At 45.2% G+C, this 23608-nt stretch overlaps 1 protein-coding gene across 1 annotated transcript in view; it reads right to left on the bottom strand.

Moving 5' to 3' along the window:
- Positions 1-9308, bottom strand: part of TBC1D2B (TBC1 domain family member 2B) — an 81908-nt gene extending 72600 nt beyond the window's left edge. The window contains 1 exon segment of the mRNA XM_020975979.2: positions 8910-9308. Within this exon segment, the coding sequence (XP_020831638.1) occupies positions 8910-9293 (384 nt within the window). The 5' untranslated portion in view covers positions 9294-9308.
- Between the last annotated feature and the right edge of the window lie 14300 nt (positions 9309-23608).

The following is a 23608-nucleotide window of genomic DNA, read 5'->3' as shown; positions in this document are numbered from 1 at the left end:
CTTGCTCAGAGTTAGAAGGCATCCGTTCCCCACGGGCTTGCCTTTCTTATCCTACGAGAAAGTAACGTCCTAAGGACAGGAACTTTTAAAATATGCGTGTATGCATGTATACGTATGTATGTATTTGTATTCCTGTGCTTAGGACCTAGTAAGTACTCCATAAATGCTTCTTGATTGACCCGTGTCCTGCCCCTGACACATACTGGGTGGTGTGATCTTGGACAAGCCGTAACCTGCTGATGTCCTAGACAGCTCTCTGGTACCACCCTCCACTGTGAGAGGGTTCCTCATCAGAAGCCCCCCCCATTAATGACCTCACAGGTCGGGTTCCTCTGAATAATGACAAGCCCAAAGGTAGTCACGAGGAGAACTGCATTTTCAGGAGAGCACAGAGCCCAAAGTTCTCTTCCAAGAATCTGGTATCCCAATTCTAGCCCATTTTGATTCGTCTTGCTTGACAACCCACAACATTTATCTGATGGACCATACCTTTTCACATGCTGGTTGTGTCACTTTACCTCGGGGTGCTCTTGGCAGCTCTCTAGAATTGGGAGGTGAAGAGAAGGTGCTCATCTGCATGAGTAGCAGTTCCTCCTGCCTACGAAATGCCAAGTCTAGCCCCCAACCCCTACATTTTTAGTCACTCACTACGATAATTATATACAGAAAATTCCCTATCTAGATTTCCCAAGACATGAGCTTTAGATAGTCACCTACAATTTCCCTCTAAAATTCTTGCGATTACATTTGGGAAAACTTTTACATTATCAACAATCACAACAATCCTGTGACTAGCAGGAAACTCTAATTTCTCATGAAATGGATATGACTTTCTTAATATTCCTTTCCCACAAAAATGCTTCCAGGTGCCTATAGCAGCCAATGAGAGGAATAGAAAACAGCTGCCACACAGAAATGTTTGAAACTATGAATTTTTAATCTACACAGAAAATCCTTCAGATAATTTCTCAACATTCTCTGTTTTGTATATGTTTTATCTCCTTAACCAGATCATAAGCTCCCTGAAGACAAGAGGAGATTCTTAATTTGTATTTTCTATGGCATTCATTACATTATCAGCACTCTTACATTAGCCAGATATGGTATTCAGCAGAATTCACTGGGATAATCATGCTGAAAAGTTTTTAAATATGGTTCAATGACTCTCTATTTCTACATGGTACTCATTTTTTAAAAAATTTCTTTAAAGAGTAAAAAGCAAAGAAACCTATCAAAACAATTCTGACAGCTGATTATATCCTGATAAGAGTTTTAGCTCACACCCAATTAAATGCCCAGTAAGTGCCATTAGGGAGGTCGGCTCAATTCTTCTGCTCTATATTCATTTCACTGCTCCTGCTGCTTCATAAACTGTGGTTACTCTTAAAAGGGAAGGAAATTGGGAAAGTATGTGATCTTGCACTACTTACTGCAAGGAGCAAAAGGAGTCATTAAAAGTTAACATTAGAAAAGCTTTATGTTGGTTAGCAAGGCTTAATAAAAGCAAATCAAGTAGAGCCAGGCAGTGAAAAAACTAAGACAAAAACCTATGAATCTTACAACAGTCCTATATGTAACACGTTCCCTGTGAAGCCACACACTTCATTTCACCTTGTGAACTATATTAGAAAGAGGCTCTACTTAGATAAATTTGTGACTCTTTTTAAAATCTAGATACATACATATGTGTATACATACATACACATGGACCTACTCTGCACAGCATGAAGCACAGCAACGAACTCCACTAAATGAAACATTTCAGCAGGTATTTAAGAAGCACTTACTAAGTGCCAGGGATTGCGGTAGGCCTTGGGAATAAAATGAGACAGTCCCAGCCAAGTGTGCAGATGAGTATGAAATCCCCAAACTAAATACAAAATCATTTCAGTGGCCAGCCACTAACACCTGGGGGATTCAAGAGAGGCCTCTGGAAGTTAAGCCTTTGAGGGTATGAGCCGAAGTGAGCAGAGTCAAGGAGGAAGAGGAACCCAAGTGCGGTAGCCAGCCTGTGTAAAGGCCAAAGGCAGGGGATAGAATCTTGTGTGCAGAGAAGGGCAAACAGGTCCAAGTGGCTGAAGGGCAGTGGTCATGGAGGGAAGCAATAGGCCATCAGCCTGGAAAGAAAGACCAGAGCTCAACTGTAATGGGCTTTCAATGCCAAGCAGAGAAGTTTGCATTTGATTCTAGAGGCAAGGAGGCACATGTCACAATAAATGTCAGTAGCACCTGTTTCAGTAATATCCTTTTGGCAGCTGTGTGGACCATTCTGAAAGACTTAACTGTCATCAAGGCAATGATCAATCATAATTCCAGAGTACCAAAGAACACCTCCCACCGCCTGACAAAGGGCTTATGGCCTAATAAGCAGAATGACATGTGGCCAACATGAGATTTTGTTTTCCTTGACTATACTTATTTGTCAGAATATGTGGAGGGCGGACACAGAAAGATCACTTAGAAGACTTCTGCAACAGTATTGGCGAGAGGTGACGAGGACCTGGAACACGTTAGCTGCGGTATGTATGAGAAGCAGCGGACACGACAGATGTGAAAGGTGTTGCAAAAAAATGTTTCAAAAAGATGTTGGTGACAGACACATTGATACCATTGGTGGAGCTGTGAATTGGTCTAGCCATTCTGGAAAGCAATTTGAAACTATATCTAAAAAGTGATTGAATTGTGCACACCCTTTGACACAGGAATAGTACTACAAAGTCTATACCCCCAAGAGATCAAAGAAAAAGGGCCCATAAATACAAAAATCTATATAACAATTTTTTGCAGCGGCAAAGAACTAGAAACTGATGGGGTGCCCATCAATTAGGGAATGGCTCAAAATGAGTGTAATAAAATGACTGTACTGTAAGAAATTAAGAAAAGGATTTTTTCACAGAAACCTGAGAAGAGGTGTGCAAACGATGCAGAGTGAAACAAGCAGAACCCAGAGGGATAATTTATGTTAGTACAACAACATTGTAAAAATTAAACCATTTTGAAAGACTTAACTGTCATAAAGTCAATGATCAATCATAATTCCAGAGTACCAAAGAACACCTCCCACTGCCTGACAAAGAGCTTATGGCCTAATAAGCAGAAATGAGACATGGCCAACAAGAGAATTTGTTTTGCTTGACTATACTTATTTTTTACAAGCGTTTTGTTTTTCTTGAGGGTGGGGGGAGTACTGCTTGATAATTAAAAAATAAATTTAATTTAAAATAAAGATGTTGCCCTAGTTCTACTACTAACTAGTTACCTAACCTTAAGCAGGCAGGTCACTGTTGTCTCAATTTCCCCAATGGTGCATTGGGACAGAGAGAGGTTGGACTAGATCATCCCTAACACATAAACGGCATAATTCCAGATTGTCATCCTACCACCATCTACTGCATAGCCTCTACTCCAGCCAAAGTAGACTAGTAAGCATCCCTCACCTTCCCCTCTCAGTGGCTTTCTTCATGTCTCCCCCCAAGCTTAGAAAGTTATTTCTCCTCCTTCATGACCAATTGATCACTACCTCCTCTAGGAAGTCTTTCAGGACAACCCCCTCTCCCCATAATAGACCTTCTTTTCTTGGATCTCACAAAGCACTCTGCATGCACATATCACCTATTCATTTGTATTACAGTTATCTGGGCATGTGCCACGCCCCTTTACTGGATTATAAACTCCATGAAGACAGAGATGGTGTTTTCTATGAGCTCTGTCCCACAAATGCTCTGCTGTGGAGAGTAAGTGGCTGTTACACAGGGTGTCCCAATAGAGTCAATGCAATTTTAACCTACTAAAGCTTAAAACTGAACTTTTGGGACAGGCGGAAGATATTTTGAATCGAGATTTGCATTGTACTGCTAGGCCCAGAGCATAGAATAAGGAGCAAAAAATAACAGGAAAGCAGGATTTTTTCCCCTAAGATTTAAAGCTCCAAGGGCCCTTAGTGATTGATCATTTAGGCCAAACCCTTCACTTAAAAGATGAATTACCTGAGATCTAGAGAAGCTCAATGATTTGTCTACAGTCCCCCAGGGGTAAGGAATTATGCCAAGAGATGTGCTCAGGCACTGTGACTCCAATTTCAGAGCTCAGTTCACCACCAGAGCCTCAGCCTGACATAAGGAAGAACTGTCTAAGAGTCAGAGCTGTCTGAAATGGAAGGCATTGCCTCCAGCAGGATGACACCGAAACGGACACAGGTACAGCTTAGACTAGCTGGCCTCTGAGATTCTATGATGGTATGAAATGAATCTGATGGAATCAATTGGTAGAATTATGCACTTTAATTTTCCATTACTTTTGTTGCAGTAACAAATGGCCTCATATCAAGCAAAATCCAAATTAAATATTAAATGACCATATGCTGTGTTCAAGGCAAACAAACAGAGGCAGTCCCAGAGCTCAAGGAGCCCACAATCTTTGGGGGAAGACAGGTGAGACAGCAAAGAGCAACAGACTTCAGCAGCAGTTTAAGCCAACAGCTAAAAGACTGTCACAAGGAAATCGTAACTAAGGATTAAGGAATTAAATGACAAACTACTGAGTGCTTTTGCAGAAAATATACTTTCTATGATTACAAAAGCAACAAGTATTTACCAAGAAACAGAAGATGTTTCATAGAAAAGTTGTGCCCTTCACATAAACACGAACATGTGACTACTCAGTGGTCGTGACCTAGCCCGGCAAGGCCCAGGCAAAGGAAACACCAACACTTTTAACAAAACAAAATCACAATGTGCGCTGCGGCCCTGGGTCACGGAAACCAAACCGAACTGAACCAAGACGCCTGGCAATCAAGATGGGGGGCGGGGGGAGGAATGAGGCTGTATTAACTGAGTTCAATGGAAGTCCACAGATACTCAGTAAGCCCTGACTGGGGAAAGACCCCAACGAGGAAAGTCCTCCCCACTCCAGGCTGTATCACATGCCCTCATTACCCTTCTTCTGCTGTCCATGTTCACTTGTCTCCAGCCTTATGACCTTATTTAAGTCACAGAAACAAGAGAATGTTTTGGAAGCAGCCCAATATGCAGGTCCAGCAGTTAACAGGCATGGATTAAGCACTCCCCTGTGCCAAGCTTGGCTATGTCTTCCAAGGGTCAACCTGATCTAAAATGGGTCTTTTCTTCTTTCCACTTGCAGCTGGAAAGGAACCTCAGGGCTTATCTCACCTAACCCTTTGATTTTACAGAAAGCTAAACTGAGACCCTGGGACCTGCATTGTCCTGCCCAAAGTCAAGCAGCCAGTAATTTGCAGAGCTAAGGTTCAAACTCCGGTTGCCTCACTCCCAAGTCCAGGGATCTTTCAACAATATCTGACTGACATACAAATCAAGGTGAAAATGATTCCTGTCCTTTCACTTTAAAAAAAAGATTAAAAGAAAATACCTGAGTGAAACAGGCGAAGGCTACACACTAGTATGTCTCAAGCTTCTGTTTCGGTACAAGAAGTATTGGTTCCCTGGGAGCTAGGGCTTCTGGCAAGAGGAGGTAGGATACGTGGGCTTACCCTAACCCGCCATCAGCAGGGCTAGTTCTCAAACAGGATGTTTACTCCTTTGAGGCTCCTTAAGAAGTGGAGTATCTCAGAAAAGCCCCATTAACCCCAACCACAGGCATTTCTTCTTAAGAAGACCTCAGGGGAACAAAATGAGAATGGGGCAACGAGTCTTTAGAGTCAGGATCTGCACTGAATCCTCAACCTGCACTTTCTACTGCTGTGACTCCACCAACATCTCGGAGCCATTTTCCTTATCTGTCAAATTACAGCACAGGACTAGACAATCTCCAAGGTGTCTACTGCCTCAATGATCACATGGGATATAAGGCAGCATGGCTCAATGGCCAGCGCACAGAGCACTGGTATGGGAGTCAGGAAGACTCATATGTCAGAGTTCCAATCTGGCCTCAGACACTTACTAGCTAGGTGACACTGGGTAAGTCACTTAATCTTGTTTGCCTCAGTTTCCTCATCTGTAAAATGAGCTGGAGAAGAAAATGCCAAACCCCTCCAGTAACTTTGCCAAGAAAACCCCAAACGGGGTCATGAAGGTCAGACATGACTGAAACTACTCAACAACAAATGGGATATAAATTTATAAAAAGAAAGCTTTTTATATCAAATGTTCTATCCACATATTCATATGTCTGTATATATACACACATACGAAACACATTTAAGCAAGGCAATTCATATACGTATGTATATACATACACACACATGAAAATTAAATTTAAGCAAGACAATCCAGAATTACAAAAATCCACTCAGGGCAGCTAGGTGGCGCAGTGGATAAAGCACCAGCACTGGAGTCAGGAGGACCTGAGTTCAAATGTGCCCTCAGACACATAACACTTGCACTAGCTGTGTGACTCTGGGCAAGTCCTTTAACCCCAACTGCCTCATCAAAAAACAAAACAAAACAAAAATCCACTCGGAAACTGAATCTACCTTGTGACCCAACTGGGCAATGGCTAATCAAATTGAATTAACTATGAACCTGGACTTTGATCTAAAAGTTAGTAAGAACGAGTACTAATTTTCACTTAAAATTTTCACAAAGTTTCACTAACAAAGCAAAGTTTAAAATCACATTAAGATTCAGCCTCTTAAAGCATATTCCCATCCCAAGCCTAATATTATTTTTAACTTTTACACTGCTTTTTATAGGGCTTTCACCTTTATCTTCATTGGTATAACATTTTAAAAAGAAAGTAACTCAATTGTTTTATCCAGATATGGTCTTACTTTATAATTAGTTTAAGACGGATTTCTTACGCCAAAAAAAAAAAAATATATATATATATATATACACGTGTGTGTGTGTGTAAAAATATATATGTTATATATATTTGGGGAGAGAGAGATAAAAACTGGTAAATTTAGCTCCCTTGTCTTCCAACCCCAAAGTCACTTTCCTCAAGTCTTAAAAGATCATTTCCAGTAGCACATGACCTACACATACAAATCTGAATCACAGAACTTCAGAGCTGGAAGAGGTCTTAGAAACTAGCCCAACTCCTTCATTTTCCAGATGAGGAAACTCACTCCCAGAGGCAAATTTATTGTCACTAGTTGTACTGTCCGGGCAGAGAAAATAAGGGAGAAAAAGTTTCTTCTCCCAGACAGCACAACTAAGGGCTGGTCCTTGTTTTATGTAAACAGTTCTATGATACACAAGGACTTGGGGAGGAGGGAGGAAGCAATAAAAGCATGTCCAAAAGTAATCAAAGGAATTTTGAAGCAGGATACTAAGACCTGAAACTATGTGATGAGGAACCTCTATTTTCATTTTTAATAAAGTTAGACGGGAAATTAAATTTACCTTGGGGTGGTAAATTTGTTAGCTACTGACAAGTCATTGTTTTGGGCAAAAATCCCTCTGTACTTGAGGAACTATTCTTAAATTATTTAAAGACTTTGGTAAACACAACTCAAATTCTGCATCTCTTCTACTTCACTGGAGAAAAGTGCCCACAAGTTCTGAACATCTAGTTAGGCAGCACAGAGAAAACTAATTTGCTAGAACCTTCCAGCTATAATCAAAACCAGAACAAAATGGTAATGGAAGAATAAAAAGTAAACGCTTCATAATGACCTCAGTTGTGGGCAAACAGAGCTGCTGAGTATGACTGACTTAGTAAAGGGATCCCTTGGGAAAACCCCCAGTTCACAACTGTCACCCCCAGTTGGTGCTGATCATTTTGTTAGTTTTAAACAAAAAAAACACCACGCAGGAGAAAAATCGCTCTGAATAAGGAACAGATTATGATAAAGAATAGAAAGAAGAAATGAGAAAACGAGTGAGGATGGAAAGCACCCAAGAAAACACAAGAATGGGAAAGAGGGAGTCGTAGGCTCTAGCAAAAAGGTCATGCAGAGAATCAAGAAATAGGGAAGGGGGTAAGCAGAAGACAGTTGAGCAAGCAAAGTTAGCAGGGATAATAAGGAGGAAATAAGGAGAGGGAAGGACAAGATAAAGTGTGGATGGAGTCTGCAGAAGCACAGATTAGAGGCCATCTGTCCAACCTCCTCATTTTTACAGATGGTAAAACTGAGGCAGAGAGGTTACATAACTGTCCAGAATCAGTAAGTCCAGCATTCATTCCATCCACTACTTCTCCTCAAGTGGCTTAAAGAGGGACAGAAAATTATATGGCTGAATACAAATAGGGACGGCACCCAAAAGAAAGATAATGAGGTTCAGGCAATATCTCCAAATAAGAAAGGATGCAGGACACACTAACAAGGTCCTAGAGTAGACCAAAGCAGAGGAAATTAGTAGCAACACAACGCAAGAAATCACCCAAACCTTACAATTAATCGGGGATTTAATCAGCAGAATAATCTGGGGACAGTGTTGTAGCTGCTAGATCACAAGAAGCACAAAGGATTTAGAATTTCAGAGAACTAACCCAACCCCTTCGTTTTAAAGAGCAAGGAAACTGAGGTGCTTAATGGGGAAATGACTTGTCCAAAGTCACACAGGCAATAAATGACAGAGCTGGCGTTGCCACAAGGGAGAAAGAGGGTGGGATAAGGGACAGGAGGGGAAGAAAAGAGGGAGATAAAGGAGAAGTGGTGGGTGGGAAGGGGACTGGAGCCGACGAAAAGAACTGAAAGGGAATAAAGACTGGAGGGGGAAAGGGACAGTGAGAAGGAAGGGAGGAGGGAAAGGGAGAAAGAAGAGAGGGAAGATGGAGGGTGGGCTCGCTCCGTTGGAGGAGGCTCAGTTTGGGGAGCGTAGGGGAAGCGTCTTCATGGAGGGGAGTGTCCTGGTTGGGGAGGGTCCCACAGACCGTAGCCGAGAGGGGGTTGGGGAGTGGAGACTCCACTGGGTAGGGGCCGTCAGTTATGCGGGAGGGTTCCGTTGGAGAGGGTCCCCCGGGCCGCGGGGGGGCGGGGCGCCCACCTTGAGCACCGTGACGCCTCCTCCGCTGTGCACCTGGAAGAGCGCGGCGGGCGGCTCGTCGGCGCTCCCGGCCGAGGCGGGCCCCGCGGCGGCGGCCCCGGCGGCGGGAGGCTCGTCCGGCCCCTGGTAGCTGAAGCAGGCGTCGGCGATGTCCAGGTGGCCGAGGGGCAGCGCGTCCTGCGGACTCTTGAAGTAGTAGAGGTAGCAGCGGCGCGGGTCGAACACAAACCAGCGGCTGCGGTAGCCGCGCAGGGGGCCCTTGCCCGACAGCTTCTGCAGGTAGCCGCAGAGCCGCGCCGGCTCCCGCGCGGCCTCGGGGCCCCCGCCCTCCTCCGCAGCCGCGGCCCCGGCCCCGGCCCCGGCCCCAGCCCCAGCCCCGGGCATCCCCGGGCGCCCGCAGCGCCAACGGCCCGCCCGCCGCGGCCGATCCCGGAGCGGAGCCGACTCGCCCCGCCTCCGCCTCCGTCCCCGCCCCACTCCCGACCGACAGGACGGCCGCCCGCCGCGCGAGGCCGCCTGGGACACGTAGTCCTCGCCCGGGGCGGAGAGCAAGGCACTCTGGGAAGCGTAGTCGCTCCCGCTTCCACGGCCTTCTGCTCCACAAAGCAGCCTGGGATTGACTGTCGCTCTTTCCCTCTCTCCCTCATTCCCCCCCTCCCTCGCAGCCTCTCCTTGTCCTATGACAGGCCGGACGCCGCGCACAACCTCCTGGGATTTGTAGTCCCTCCTTCCCTGTCCCACTTCTCCAGCCCCGCCTCGACTTTCTATCCAAGAGCCCGTTGGCAGGACACGAGGTTACTCGCCTGCGCCCCGTAAAGCGTTGTGCAAAGCGCACTTGAAGTTGTTCATTTGAGGCCCTGAAGCGCTTTGCAAACTTTAAAGCCAATAGAAATGAAGCCCCTGCAATTGCTGAGAAAGTGTGGCTACTGGTTAGAGAGCCGGCCTCAAGACACAGGAAGTTTCAAGGTTCTAGTCCTGCAACTGACACTGGCTGGGTGGTCCTGCCCAAGCTGCTAGACCTCCCTGTACCTCCGAGGAACTTCACAAAGATAAAAGGCAGATGAAGCTGCCAGCCTGAACTGATGCAGAGACATCCCTTCCCTTCTCTGAAGAGCAAGTAGGCTGTGAGCTCCTGGCGAGCAGAGACTGGCTTTTTTGTCCGTCTTTCTGTCCCCAGCGCTTAGCACAGTGCATGCATGTAAATGTTTGTTGACTGACTGGCTGGACTAGATCATCTCTAAGGTTCCTTCCTACTGAAACAGACAGTGCCTGGCACACAGCAGACACTTAATAAATGGTTGATTGATGGATTCTTGTCTTTCTTCAGACTTAGGATGGACCTCTGCCACTGGCAGGTTCTAGATCTTCTAACCAGCAGTATCCGAAGGCTAGAAACGCACAGCATCAGGTAGAAGACACGTGGGAGATGAACCTAGCCCAACCTCTTCATTTTATACTGGGCCAAGGTGACCACTAGAAAGGAGAAGTGACCAGCCCGAGGACACACAGCAATCCAATGGCAAGAACCAAGGTCTTTTGAAATGGGGGGGGGGGTCTTTTCAAGTTCAGCCCTATCTCCTATTTTGACATGAATGTGTTTATGAAGTCCTTTTTTTTTTTCATGACAAATTGACCCGGAGAGGAATGTAGGCACAGGAAAGGAGGCAGTGGAAAGGCAACCGAGTGAAGCATTAGGGGTTCATCTGGTTAGCCATAGGCCAGGAATTCCAGCCAGGGTACCTGGCTAACTAGACTACCAGTTGTAGGTCACCTGTTTAACTCTTTGAACACTACTCTCCCCAGGCAATCCGTTTCTTTGGCCCTACCTGCACCTGCCTGGGAGTCATGGCACAACATGGTTTCCCTACAGTTCCTGACTTTGAGCTTGAATCTTCCTAACCTCACTCCTTACTTGCTGTGTCTGCTTTCCCCCAGGTCCTTTTCCTCATCCCAGACTGGTAACCTGACTCCTATTCCTCATGAGACTCTTCCCTTGACAATCTGCTACAGTTGTCCTTGACCCTAAACTCTTCTCCAGTACTGTCTGCAGTAGAAATTTAATAACTGTAGCAATTAGAAAAGGGGGAAAAAAGTAGATGAGAATGCCTGTCTGTTGGATTATAACATGAAATTGGAGCTTGTACATCAGTAATCCCTCTGAGACAGACAATACAAAGTCCCTGCTGCTCCAAATCCCACCTGCTCCTCAAGGGCAGGGACTTTTCTTTTACCTTTTTTTGTATGCAGCGGGTTTAGCACAGTGCCTGACCCAAAGCAAGCACTTAATAAATGTTTATTGACTGACTAACGGCTTTAATGAGCCCACTCTTCCCCCAGAAACAAAGCCACATTTATTTAATACCAACATTCTACCAATGCTGTTGTATAGAACACTCTCCAAAGAGGTCAAAATGAGTGTAATCTAGAAAGCATTAGAGAAGCTTGTGGTGGGTGGAAGTGGGCTGCAAGAGGTGACAAATAAGGCACTTTGAAAAACTGTAGCAACAAATGTCATCAGGAAAATGTGTGATTGAAGAGAAGATGGGCAGCTCCCATAGTTAGAGACAGATGGGGATGGCATGAGAAGGGTCCTCTGCTTCTGTTCCCACCTGGAACTTCCCTCAGCACCTGGGCCTCCTCGTCCCAGAATATCCAGCTTGTCCTGCAGTCTCTCACTCTGGAATCTGCCTCCCCTCACCCCTTCCATGGGGGATTTCCTCCTGGGGCCTCTGTTTGGTGGGGGATCCCGGAACAGTCAGCCTTCATTCCTCTTCTGATTCTGCTTCTGAGTTTCTAGGCTTTCAAACCACATCTTTGTACAGGCATCATCATTGGCTCACCTTATGAGCTCCCTTTCCCCATTAGAGTGTAAGCTCCTTGTGGGCAGGGACTATCTTTCTTGTATCCCCAGCATCACTTACTAGGTGCCTGGCACCTAGTAAGTGTTTAGTAAATACTTCTTGACTTGCCTACGTGCCTGACTTACCAACCCACTAATCATTGAAGATGCTGGCGTTTCAGTCACTAAATCTGAAATTGGAAGGATTTCAGACACCGTCTAATCCTATCCCTGGCTTTCTAAAAATGCCCACTACAAGATGGCAGACCAGTGACTACCAGCCTCTGTCTGAAGCCCTCCAGTGCAAGAAAACTCAGCACCTCCAGAGGCACTTTGGGACCCCTTTAATTATAGGACATTGGTCCTTACATCAACACTAAGCTGTCTCTTTCTACTCATTGCTCTTAGCCAGGCAGAACATCTAATCCTTCTATGTAGCAGCAATTCAGATACTTGACAATTATCATGTTCCCTAAATCTTTTCTTCCCAAGGCTAGACACCCTTAGTCCCTTCGGCCCATCCTCATGCAGCATGATCTGAAGGTTCATCACTATCCTGTTACCCACCCTGGACCTCTCCAACTTTTCAATGTCCTTCCCAAAATACGGTGGCCACAGTTGGACACAGCGTGCTAGATGTGGTCTACATATGACATTCTTGCAGAAAACAGCAAGGACCGCACCTCCTTATTCCTGAGTGCTATCTCTTTCTTAAGATAGTCTAAGATCACTTTCTAAGACCAGAGCACTCTGTTGATCCATGATAAGCTTGCAGTCCACTAAGACCCTCAGCCTTTCTTTAGATGAATAGCTGTCTAGCCATCCAGCCCCACCCCCCATCTTCTCCTTATGAAGCTGACTTTTTTGAACCCAAGTGGAAGACTGTACACTCTCCCCTGATGGATTTCACCTTTGGGGATTCAGCCCAGTTCTGCCTAGCCTGGCAGGATCTTTTGAGGCTCACACTCCATCATCCAGGATGTTTGTCCTTTCCATCAGATTCCCAGGTCTCCGCAGGAGACCTCTTCCCAAGTTGACATCAAACTCCCAATGAGTGCTCTTTGAACTCGGCCATTCAAACAGGCCTGAGTGATACGGTTGTCCAACCCTCCTCTGGCTTCTTATATACAACCCAAGTGTTCTTAGCCTTCTTTGAGTCATGAATCCCTTTGGCAAACCAGGAGAAATCTATGGATGCCTTCTCAGAAGAATGTTTTAAAACAGCAAATAAAATGTATAAGATTGCAAAGGAAGCTAGTTTTATAAAACTACAGCTATTAAAATATATATTTAAAATATATGGACCCAACATAAGAACTCCTGTTATAGAGACAACCAGGTAGTTAGGTGGATAAAGCCCTGGGCCTGGAGTCAAGAAGATGAGTTCTAAAAGCACTTAGCTCAGTGCCTAGCACGTAGCAGGCACTTAACTATTTATTCTCTTTCCCTGTAGCTTTTACTACATTATTCATTCAGCAATGATGGATGTCTAGCATTGTCCAAAATAATTATTTACATCTTTTATTGTTCTTTATTTAAAAAAAACTAACCCTGTTTCGCATACCCCGAAGGTAAAGCAGAGGGAGAGAAGAAACAAGAATGTAAATTAGCACCTACTGTGTACCAGACATTGTTCTAAGCTCCTTACAAATATTTCTTCATATGATCCTCACAATAACCCTGGGAGATAGGTGCTATTATTATCCCTATTTTACAATTGAGGAAACTGAGGCAGGCAGTGATGAAATGACTAGCCCAGGGTCATATAGCTAGTGAGTGTCTGAGGCTGGATTTGAACTCGATACTTTATAAATGTTAACTGTCATTATTATTAATATTAAGCACTTTACAGATGATATCTCATCTGTTCCTTATAACAACCCTGGGAGGTAGGTGCTATTATTATCCCCATTTTGCAGACGAGGGAAACTGAGGCAGATAGCATTGAAGTGACTTGTCCAGAGCACTTCCAGAGAACTTCCAGGCCCAGACCTTTATCCATTGTGCCACCAGCTACCACCCAGAGCAGAGCCTCTGGCAAGTATTCCACAAGTGTTTGTTGAATGCATAAGTGACTGTAATGGACTGTGCTCTGCAGGCTGCAGGCTGCCTCATGCCCACCAAGCACCCTTCTCCAGGGACCAGAAATGGGAAGGAAGCAGCTCGGCTAATATGCTTCACACAGGGCGAGCGAGGCTGAATCTGACCACGGCCCGCCCTCAGCATGGCTTCCTTCCCCAATTCTGGTGTATGCTGTGTACAGTGGGCTGTGGAGCGGCACAAGCCACAGACCTGGGCTCCCACCCAGCTCCCCCAGCAGCAGAACAACAGAAGGGCAGGAGATGCTGGACCCGCCCAGGCTGGCCATCACGTGGCACCTCCCAGCCTCGATCAGTACTGACGCCACGTGAGCTTGGCTCTATTGACCCCTGAGCTTTCGCTACCAAGAGCCAAGGTGGGAAGCATCTCGGTGCCGGGACCACAAACAGATCCGTGCAGGGCAGTGTGTTGACTTAGAAATCCTCAAACTAACATTATCTGTGCTGTATCACGTTTTTATTTATTTATTTGGGAAAGCATTTTCCAATTCCATTCTGCATTCCAGAGTTTTACAGGCCGCGTGACTCAGAGCCGATCGGTCAGCCAACCAGCAAGCGTGTATGAAGTGCTTACAGGGCTTGGAGTCCAGAAGACTCATCTTCATAGGTTCAGATCTGGCCTCAGACCCCTGTGACCCTGGACAAGTCACTTCACCCTGTTTGCCTCAGTTTCCTTATCTGTCAAATGAGCTGGAGAATGAAATGGCGAACCAGTCCAGTATCTCTGCCAAGAAAACCTCCAGTGGGGTCACAAAGAGTCAGACGTGACCCAACAACAATAACAACAGAGGAAGCACTGTGCCAAGGGACTAGGGATCTAAAGAAAGGCAAAACCAGTCCCTGTGAGAAGATTCGCTCTTTGGGTTTCCGTGTCCTCATCTGCAAAATGAGGGATCTGAAGTTGACAGACAGTGCATGGAGTGCTGGATGTGAAGTCAGGAAGACCTGAATTCAAATCCTGACTCACACTCTTACTAGCTGTGTGACTCCAGACAAGTCACTTCAATACTGTCTGCCTCAGTTTCCCTCTTCTACAAAATGGGTAAAATAACAGCACCTACCTCCCAGGGTTGTTATAAGGAGCAGATAAGATATCATCTGTAAAGCGCTTAATATTAATAATAATACTAGTTCACATGTATGAAGTATTTTAAGATTTATAAACCACATTACAAGGAATATCTCATTTTATCCTTACGATACCCTGAGAGATAGGTGCTATATAAATAGTATTGCTGTTGGTTGGTTGTGTCTAACTCTTCATAACCCCATTTGGGGTTTTTTTTTTGGCAAATATGTGGCAGTAGTTTGCTGTTTCCTACTTCAGCTCAGTTTTTACAGATGAGGAAACTGAGACAAATAGAGTCAAGTGACTTGCCCAGGATCACACAGCTAGTAAGCTTCCAAAGCCAGATTTGAACTCTGGGAAGATGAGTCTTCCTAACTCCAAGCCCAGTGCCGTATCCACTGGACCACCTAAATGTCCTTTCCACCTTTAAATCTATGTACCTATGACCAAGCACAAGCTGACCTCCATCTATACCAGCCCATCTCTTCCTTTCAGCAATTCTAAACAAACAGAATGCAAATTTAACACCTAAATAGTAACCTTTGTGTTACCTTTGACACTTCCCTCTCATTTCTCACATTCAATCCATTGCTGGGTCCTAATGATTTTCCCTCAACAGTATCTCTCCTATCCTTGCCCTCCCCTTTATACTGATTGGTTTATATAGTACAGAGCAGGCAGTAGAAAGTGCCTTGGTTTTGAAGCCAGCTGTGGGTTCAAACCCTGACTCTGCTAACTCTCTAGCTGGATGACCATGGACAAGTCCCTTTCCTTCTCTGAGCCTCCGTTTCCTCCTTTATACAGTGAGGGGGGGTGAGCTAGATGACCTCCAACGTCCCAGCCGTCTCTGACCTGCTCTGGTGACATGCTCATGCCAGTGCCTTTGGTCAAAGTATCTGTTTCCTGCAAGGACAAGGGCTTCCTCCCCTGTACTGTGGTCCCTGCTGCCTCCAAGCCCCATGACACCCCCCCTCTCTTACAATATTGACTCTAAGGGAGGCTAGAAATCACCCCCATTCTATCCTTTTATGGGGAAAGACCCATTATAAGGAAACAACAATAGAGGAAGTAGCCAAAGCTTACTTAAAAGAGGAAATTGGGGTAAACAAATGTATCATAACTCAGCCCTGTGATGGGCAGCTCTCAGCCTTGACCCCCACAGATGCAAAGAATGACTCATCTGAAGCAGAAAGATCAGTTTTCCTAGAAGCCAGCCAGGCTGAGGCGGAGTAGAGAGGGCAACCACTCCTCTTGGGCTTCACAAGCTGTCCTAAGTAGCTCCCTCTGTGAGTTGAGCTACTGGTTTGGCACCTACTGCCTTCTTGAAAGGGGAAAGCTTTTCTCACAAGAGAGAGGTGGATGATACTAAAAATAGTTATTCTTAGTACTTTCTCCCTATTACCCATAATGAAATGCCAACTTCTCAGCCTGTCATTGCCACAGCTAGCTTCTAACTGATATTTCCAGACTTATTCAATATATCCTACCACCCCGCCTAACACACACTCATATATACCTAGGGTAGGGTGAGTGGGGATTTACCCCAGCATGCTAAAATGTAAGGGGTGTAAAACAATGTACCAATACACTCCAGCAGTGGCAGAATGAATAAATGAATGAATGAATGAATGAATGAATGAAAGAAAAAGTCCCACTTCTAACGCTACCCATGTGACCCAGGGTCAGTAGTTGAACCTCTCAGAGCTCCCTGAGATGGTCAGAACTCTAGAGAAGGGTGCTGACTTGCATGGGGAGAGTCAGTTCCATTACTCAGGAGCTCCTTGGACCAGTGAAAACCCAGGCATAGGCCCTGTGCCTCTCTCTGTGAATTACAAAGTGATCGGATGCTGCTTACTTGCAGGGTGGTTCATGTTGCCTGTTCCAGGTGTCCAACTCGCTAGTTATGCATCTGCCTCCCCCCCCCCCCTTCTGCAGTCATCTCAGACCGAGCCATGTCTATCCTCGTCACTGATGCCCACTGACCTCCTGTCTCAATATTGCTTTTGCCAGTCCCTCTGAAAACATGACCATACAATCTCCGTCTTTCTCCTCTTCCTCCTCCTCCTCCTCCTCAAGTCAACAACTTTCTTCTCAATCAGCAAAGTGTCTATTAAATTTGGTTGTGTTCCAGGCACTGGGCTAGGTGCCAGAGATAGGAAGACAATGAAGGCAGCCCCTGCCCTCAGGGAGCTTACCTTCAATTCGGGTGAATAACCCGTAGATGAACAAGTATATTCAGAATAAATACAAACATACAAGATAATTTGGGGAGGAAGGCACTGACAGCTGGAGAGATCGGGATAGATAAGAAACAGCTTAGCCGAGCTTTGAAGGAAGCTAGGGATTCCAAGAGTTAGAGGTAAGGAGAGAGTGCATTTCAGGCATAGGGTACAGCCAGTGCAAAGGCTTGGAGATGGGAGATAGTGTTTTCCATGAGAAGCAGCAGGAAGGCCAGTTTGGCTAGACGGTCTAGTGCCACAGCAGGATACAATTGCTCCTGTTGTTCAGTCCTGTCTGACTCTTCGTGACCTCATGGATGTTGTCTGTGAGGTTTTCTTGGCAAAGATACTGGAATGGCTTGCCATTTCCTTCTCTAATGTGTCCCCATTTTACAGATGAAGAACTGAGGCAAATAGGGTTAAGTGACTTGCCCAGGGTCACACAGCTAGTAAGTGTTTGAGGCTGGTCTTCCTGACTCCAGGCCCAGTGCCCTACCCGCTGTGCCACCTGGTGGCTCACTTAGCACTCACTAGTTCTAACATGCAAATCCTCATTTTGGGGTAACCCTACCCTACTCCAATTCCTCTATCCCCCCTCTAGGGCTCTCCATTCATAGTGCATCACCTCAATTGGACTGTCACTGCTGCTCAAAAATCCTTCTATTCTGTCCTTATAACTTACCTTATTCCCTCAACTATCAGTCCCAGCCCTTTCTTCTCCCTCAGGACATCATGTCCCTTTCCTCCTCCCAGGAAGCTTGGACTCTGCTTCTGGAAGTGCCTTGGGCTTTGATAGACCAGCTTTGGTATCATCTCACCAAGACTCCACTTCCACTAACCTTTCCTGGCCTTCTCTCTGCTATGCTGTCACAGGCGTGCTCTGCCCAGGCCTTCCTCCTGCTCCCCAGTTCCCCTTTATGTGTTATCTTCCCTCATTAGAATGTAAGCTCTTTGTCTCACTGGCTGGTATTCCCAGGATTTGGCACCGTGCCTGAAACATGGCAAGCACCTCTAAATCCATAATCTTATAACAGGTGACGTCACTCCATTGTTGAGAATTCTAGCCATACAACCTCAACCTTCTTCGGTTTCATCACCCTCCACCCCATTCCTCTGGTCGCTAAAGAGGAGATATCCTTAGCCCTTGTGAAGACTAAGCCCCCTTCTCATGCCCCAAATCCTCCAGCCTTATCCAGGGCCTTGCTCCAACCAACTGTTCCCTTTTGGTTATAAAGCTTGGCCTAGTGTTGGAGAGAGTGTTGGCCTTCAAATCAGGAAGGTATGGATTGACATCCCAATTCTGATATTTACTTGCTGTATGGCTCTGGGCAGGTTACTTAGCTGCGTCCTCATCTGTAAATTGAGGATGATAACAGCATTGAATTCAGGACCCTAATTTTATAGACAAAGAATTTGAAGCCCAGAGACAAGGTGACTAACCCAGACTTGCAGAGCTAGTCAGGATCTGAGGTGTGATCTGAACCTAGATCTTCCTGACTTGAAACCCTGACTTGCAAGTCATTTTGCAAACCTTAAAGTGACAAATAAATGATTATCATTCTTATCATTATTATATCTCCATTTCCTCTGGCTTCTAACCACCTGCCTCTAAACACCCTCATTTCCCCAATTAAAAAAAAAAAAGCCTTACCTCAATTCTCTTATTTTAGACCTCAGTTCTTGAAGCAAAATCAGCTCTTGTTCCATCTCTCCCTCCCCCTCAATGCTAAATGTCTTGAAAAAATTATCGACACCCAGAAACCACCTCCACTTCCCTTCTCTCCTCCCTCTCTGTGCCTTGGGCCTTCTGACCTCACCACTCAGCTGAAACTGTGGCCATGGTTCACCAGTGACTAAAGGCTCTTTTTTCAGCTCTCCTCTTCCTCCTCCTCCAGGGGCCTTTTGGATGTTTTTGACAGGATTGATCACAAGCTCCTCCAGTGGATTCTTCCTCCCTCTGCTTCAAAGATAGCATTCTCTCCCCATTCTCCCCCTTCCTCCAGTGGCTTCTGGTTCCTCAGGAAACATCCCGTCTGTCAGAGGTTCCTAACCTTCTTTGTGGGTGCCGTGGGCCCCTCTAGCAGTCTGATTGTCTGGCACACTAATTGTTTGACTTTGGACAAGTCATTTATCTGGGCCTGAGTCCCCTTCTCTATAAAATGAAAGTTAGCTTCTATGATCTAGAAAGACTCTTCTAGCTTGAAATTCTTGATTTCAAAATTATAAAACTTTCGTGATGGGGGGAGCCTTAGAAATCCTCTCATTTTGTAGAAGAAGATACCAAGGGCTAGATAAAGTAGTGGATGTACCCAAGGTCACAGAGGTAGCAAGAAGTAGAGTTCTGATTCAAATCCAGGACTTCTAACTCCAAATACAGTGCTCTTTCCACTAGATCCCATGAGGAAAAGGTTATTTTCCCATTTTATAGATAAGCACACTGAGGGCTAATTCCTTTCCACTCTACCCATGCCACTCCCTCCCACACTTTGCAGAATCACAAAACCCCGCTATTTCTGAGTTGGAAAGGGCCTCCCTCAGCAGCCCTCTCATCCAATCCATGCCTGAGAAATGGTCTTTACTTGAAGACTTCCAATGAGGGAAAGCCTACTATCTCTCTAGCCCATTCACTTTAGGGTAACTAATTGTCCCCGCCAAAAAAAAGCTTTTCCTATATCAAGCCTCAATTTGACTTGACACCTTTCATCCATTATCCCTGGTTCTGCCTTCCGGGTCTATACAGAACAAATTGGATTGCTTATCCACAAGACAGTCCTTCAAATACTTGGAAATCGCTATCATATACCCCTTCTAAAGGGGGGAAGATTGCCAATGACTTTAGGTAAATTGCTTAGCCTCAGTTTCCTCATCTGTAAAATGGAGATAAGTGTAGCATTGTGTTATTGTGAGGATCAAATGAGATAATCTAGGTAAGGCACCAGACAGATATTATTATTATTATTATTATCTATAAAATGTTGGACCAGATGCTAAAGTCTGAAGCTTTCCCTAGCTACTATGCTAACGTTAGAATAAAGATTTTTCCCTTCCCTTCCCCTCCCTTCCCCTCTCCTCTTCTCTTCTTGTTAGGAGGTGGGAAGCCGAGGGAGAATAAGGAAAGAGCTTCCCCCAAAAGGAGAAGAGAATAGAAAGAATCACAGACAAGCAGGATAGCTTAGAAAGTTTCATGTTGAATTTAGTATATACTTTAAAAGCAAAAAGATTATATAATAGAGTTTCATATATAATCTCCACTTCCTGCATGACAGTGTATATAAAAGGGCTCATTTTATTTGGTATTTGTTATGTTCAGAATTTTTTTTCAAGTACAACGTACCTGAAATTCTTCTCAGTATGGGTTGAACCAGACCTCTGTTTTGAAATTACACTGAACAGGTAGCTGGCTCTCAACTTCAGTTATGTATATAGTTCTTGATCAGTGGGAAACAATGGCTCTGCTGATGGAAATATTTCAGAATCTCACAATGTGGGAATTAGAGAGAAAATTAGAGAGGTGCCTATTGTAGTCAAATGCTAGATTTAAAGTTAGAGATCTCAGTCCAAATCCAGGCTTTGCTATTTGTGACTTTAAAAGGCTTTGGCAAGCCTCTGTTTCTTTATCTGTAAAATGAGGGGGATGGGCTGGGTGATTATTTTAGTAATTATTTAGTCCAATCTTCTCATTATATTGGTGCTCCTTCCTCCCGAAGGTGGTTGGCATTTCCATGAAGGAGTCTTGAAAACCCCAGATGCCTCAGACCCCAAAGGAATGACTCAATCATTAATGGCAGAATATAGGACCTTTGGTAGGTTTGTGATAGAGATCTTTCTGGGCAAGTGGGATGAGAGAAAGGACTGGAACAGGTTAAACTAGAGAAGGGAAATGACTAACTCAGGGTCGCACAATACAATGTAGGCTCATAAGTCTAGAGTTGGAAAAATCCTTGAAGTCCATCTAGTCCAATCACCTTCATTTTACAGATGCAGAAACTGAGGCTCAGGGAGGTCTCATGTGAAGTGGCCTTTATTCCCTACCAAGGCTAACTCCTCCATTCGTTGAAGTGATCCCATTCCATCCTGTCTCCTCAGATTGCCCCTTTCATCATCCCCAATCTTTCACTTATTTTCTATCTCTCCCTGTCCAACATGTCCATGTCTCCCCTATTCTGAAAAGCCCCTCACTTGGTCCTTTTCTCTTCCTGCTAACTACTGTCCTATTTTTCTTCTGCCCTTTGTAGGGCTAAACTCAAAAAAGCCATCTATAATTGGTGCCTCCGCTTTCTCTCCTCTCACTCACTGAACATCTTATAATGTGGCTTCCAGCCTTATTATTCCCCCCAAACTGCTCTCTCTAAGGTTACTAATGATCACTTATGAGCCAAATCCAGTGGCTTTTTCTCAGTCCTCCTTCTCCTTGACCTCTCTGTGGTCTTTGATGCTGTTGGTCACTCTTTCCTCCCTGATGCTCCCTTTTCTCTAGGTTTTCCACCACTTCTCTCTTGGTTCTCCTCCTGCCTATCTGACCACTTCTTCTCTGTCCTTCACTGGATCCTTCTTCAGACTGTGCCCTTTAACTGTAGGTGTCCCTCAAGGTCCTGTCCTGGGCCCTCTTCTCTTCTCCCTCTATCCTACTTTACTTGGTGATCTCAACAGCTCTCAGGGATTTCATGACCTTCTCTGTGCTGTTAATTCTCAGATCTACCTTTCCTGCCCCAATCTCTCTGCTAACCTGCAATCTCATATCTCCAACTGGATGTCCAGTAGTCATCTTAAACTCAACATGTCCAACTTGTCTTTCCCCCTAAACCTTCTTCCCCTCCTACCTTCCCTATGACTGTTGAGGGCTCCCTCATCCTCTCCAGTCCCTCAGGCTTGCAATCAAAGAGTCACCATGGAATCCTCACTATCTCTCCCCCTGCGCACCGCCCCCCCATAGCCAAGCTGTTGGCAAGGCCTGTTGATTTTACCTTCCTACCATCTCTCAAATACGCCCCCTTCTCTCCTCTGTCATCACCGTCATTCTGGTGCTCACCTTCATCACCTCATGCTTGGACTATTGCATAGCTACTGGTGGGTCTTATCTGCCCCAGGTCTCCTCATTCCACTCCATCTTTCATTCAGTTATGAAAGTGATTTTCCTAAAGTGCTGGTCTGACCATGCCACCACCACCCAACCCCTACTCCAAAAACTCCAGTGGCTCTCATCACCTCCAGGAGCATTCAAAGCCCTTCATATCCTGGGTCCCTCCTACCTTTCCTGTCTTCTTATACCTTACTCCCTTCCATGTACTTTTTGACCTAGTGACACCAGCCTCGAACAGGACCTTCCATCTCTCCTGTCCAGGCCTTTTCTCTGGCCATCCCCCATGCCTGGAACACTCTCCCTCCTCTGCTCCAACTGCTGACCTCCCTGGTTTCCTTTAAATTCCAACTAAAAACTCCCCCTCTTTAGGAAGCCTTCCCCAACCCCTGTTAGTTCCAGTTCCTTCCCTCTGTAAATTATTTCCTATTTGTCTTGTATATTGCTTGCTGTGTAAATATTTGTTTGCCTATTGTCTCTCCATTAGATTGTAAGCTTCTTTTTGTGTGCCCACACTTAGCATAGTGCCTAGGTTGGTGCTTAATTAATTAAGTTGGTGCTTAATCAATGTTTATTGATGGATTCATTGAATAGGTGACTTTCTCAAAGTTATATAGGTATTAAGCATCAGTGATGAGGTTTTTAACCAGGGTCCTCTGCCTCCAGAGCTGGAATCAAAGTCTTAGACTCCCAGTTCAAAGCTCTTTCTACGATATCAAATAGCAATTAAGACAAGAGCCCTGCGGACAAAACGCAGATAGAAGAGCTGTCTCCTTCCTGTGGTATCCAACATTGCCACATCTAGGCCAATGGGTACAAGGAAAGACCCCATAGACGCATGCCTCCTTCCCTCTTGGCCACTAGGTAGTGTCTTCTTTGTCCTTCCCACTATTCAGAACGGGTAGCACTGCCACCATGCTGGCATTCCCAAAACACAGAATTCCATTCTTTCTCCAGTAATCTGTGGGCTTTTTTGAGAGAGCAAGACCTTTCCTTTGTGGTCTTGTGATGCAGGCACACAAATGGACCTGAGGGATGGGAGGAGACCCAAGTCATTCTTGCCTGCAGCCTCCTTCATCCTAGAGCTTGCCAGTAAATTCCAAAGAGCCAGGAAATGGTTCCACCCTCTGTCCTTAGAAGGGAAACAACTGAACATCATTTTCCAAATTCCTATGGATTCTGGTCAAGACAGAGGGTGTGGAAATTGCCAGGACCTGTTTGTTTTCTTTGCTAATGGAGAATTTACCCGTCCGTTGGGATGGAGTTCATACACCACCTACCTGAACGGGAATCCTCTCCCCAGCTTTTCTGACAAATTGCCATCTAGCCTATAGGGTGAGTCCATTCGATGAGGGGGGAGCTCATTACCTGTTGAGGAAACTCATCAAATCATTCA

Source organism: Phascolarctos cinereus, unplaced genomic scaffold (genome assembly GCF_003287225.1).
Source record: "Phascolarctos cinereus isolate Bilbo 61053 unplaced genomic scaffold, phaCin_HiC Scaffold_3;HRSCAF=262, whole genome shotgun sequence".
In the NCBI taxonomy this organism is placed as follows: Eukaryota; Metazoa; Chordata; class Mammalia; order Diprotodontia; family Phascolarctidae; genus Phascolarctos; species Phascolarctos cinereus.
Note: the sequence above shows the minus strand (reverse complement) of the source record. Positions and strands in the feature narration are given on the sequence as shown.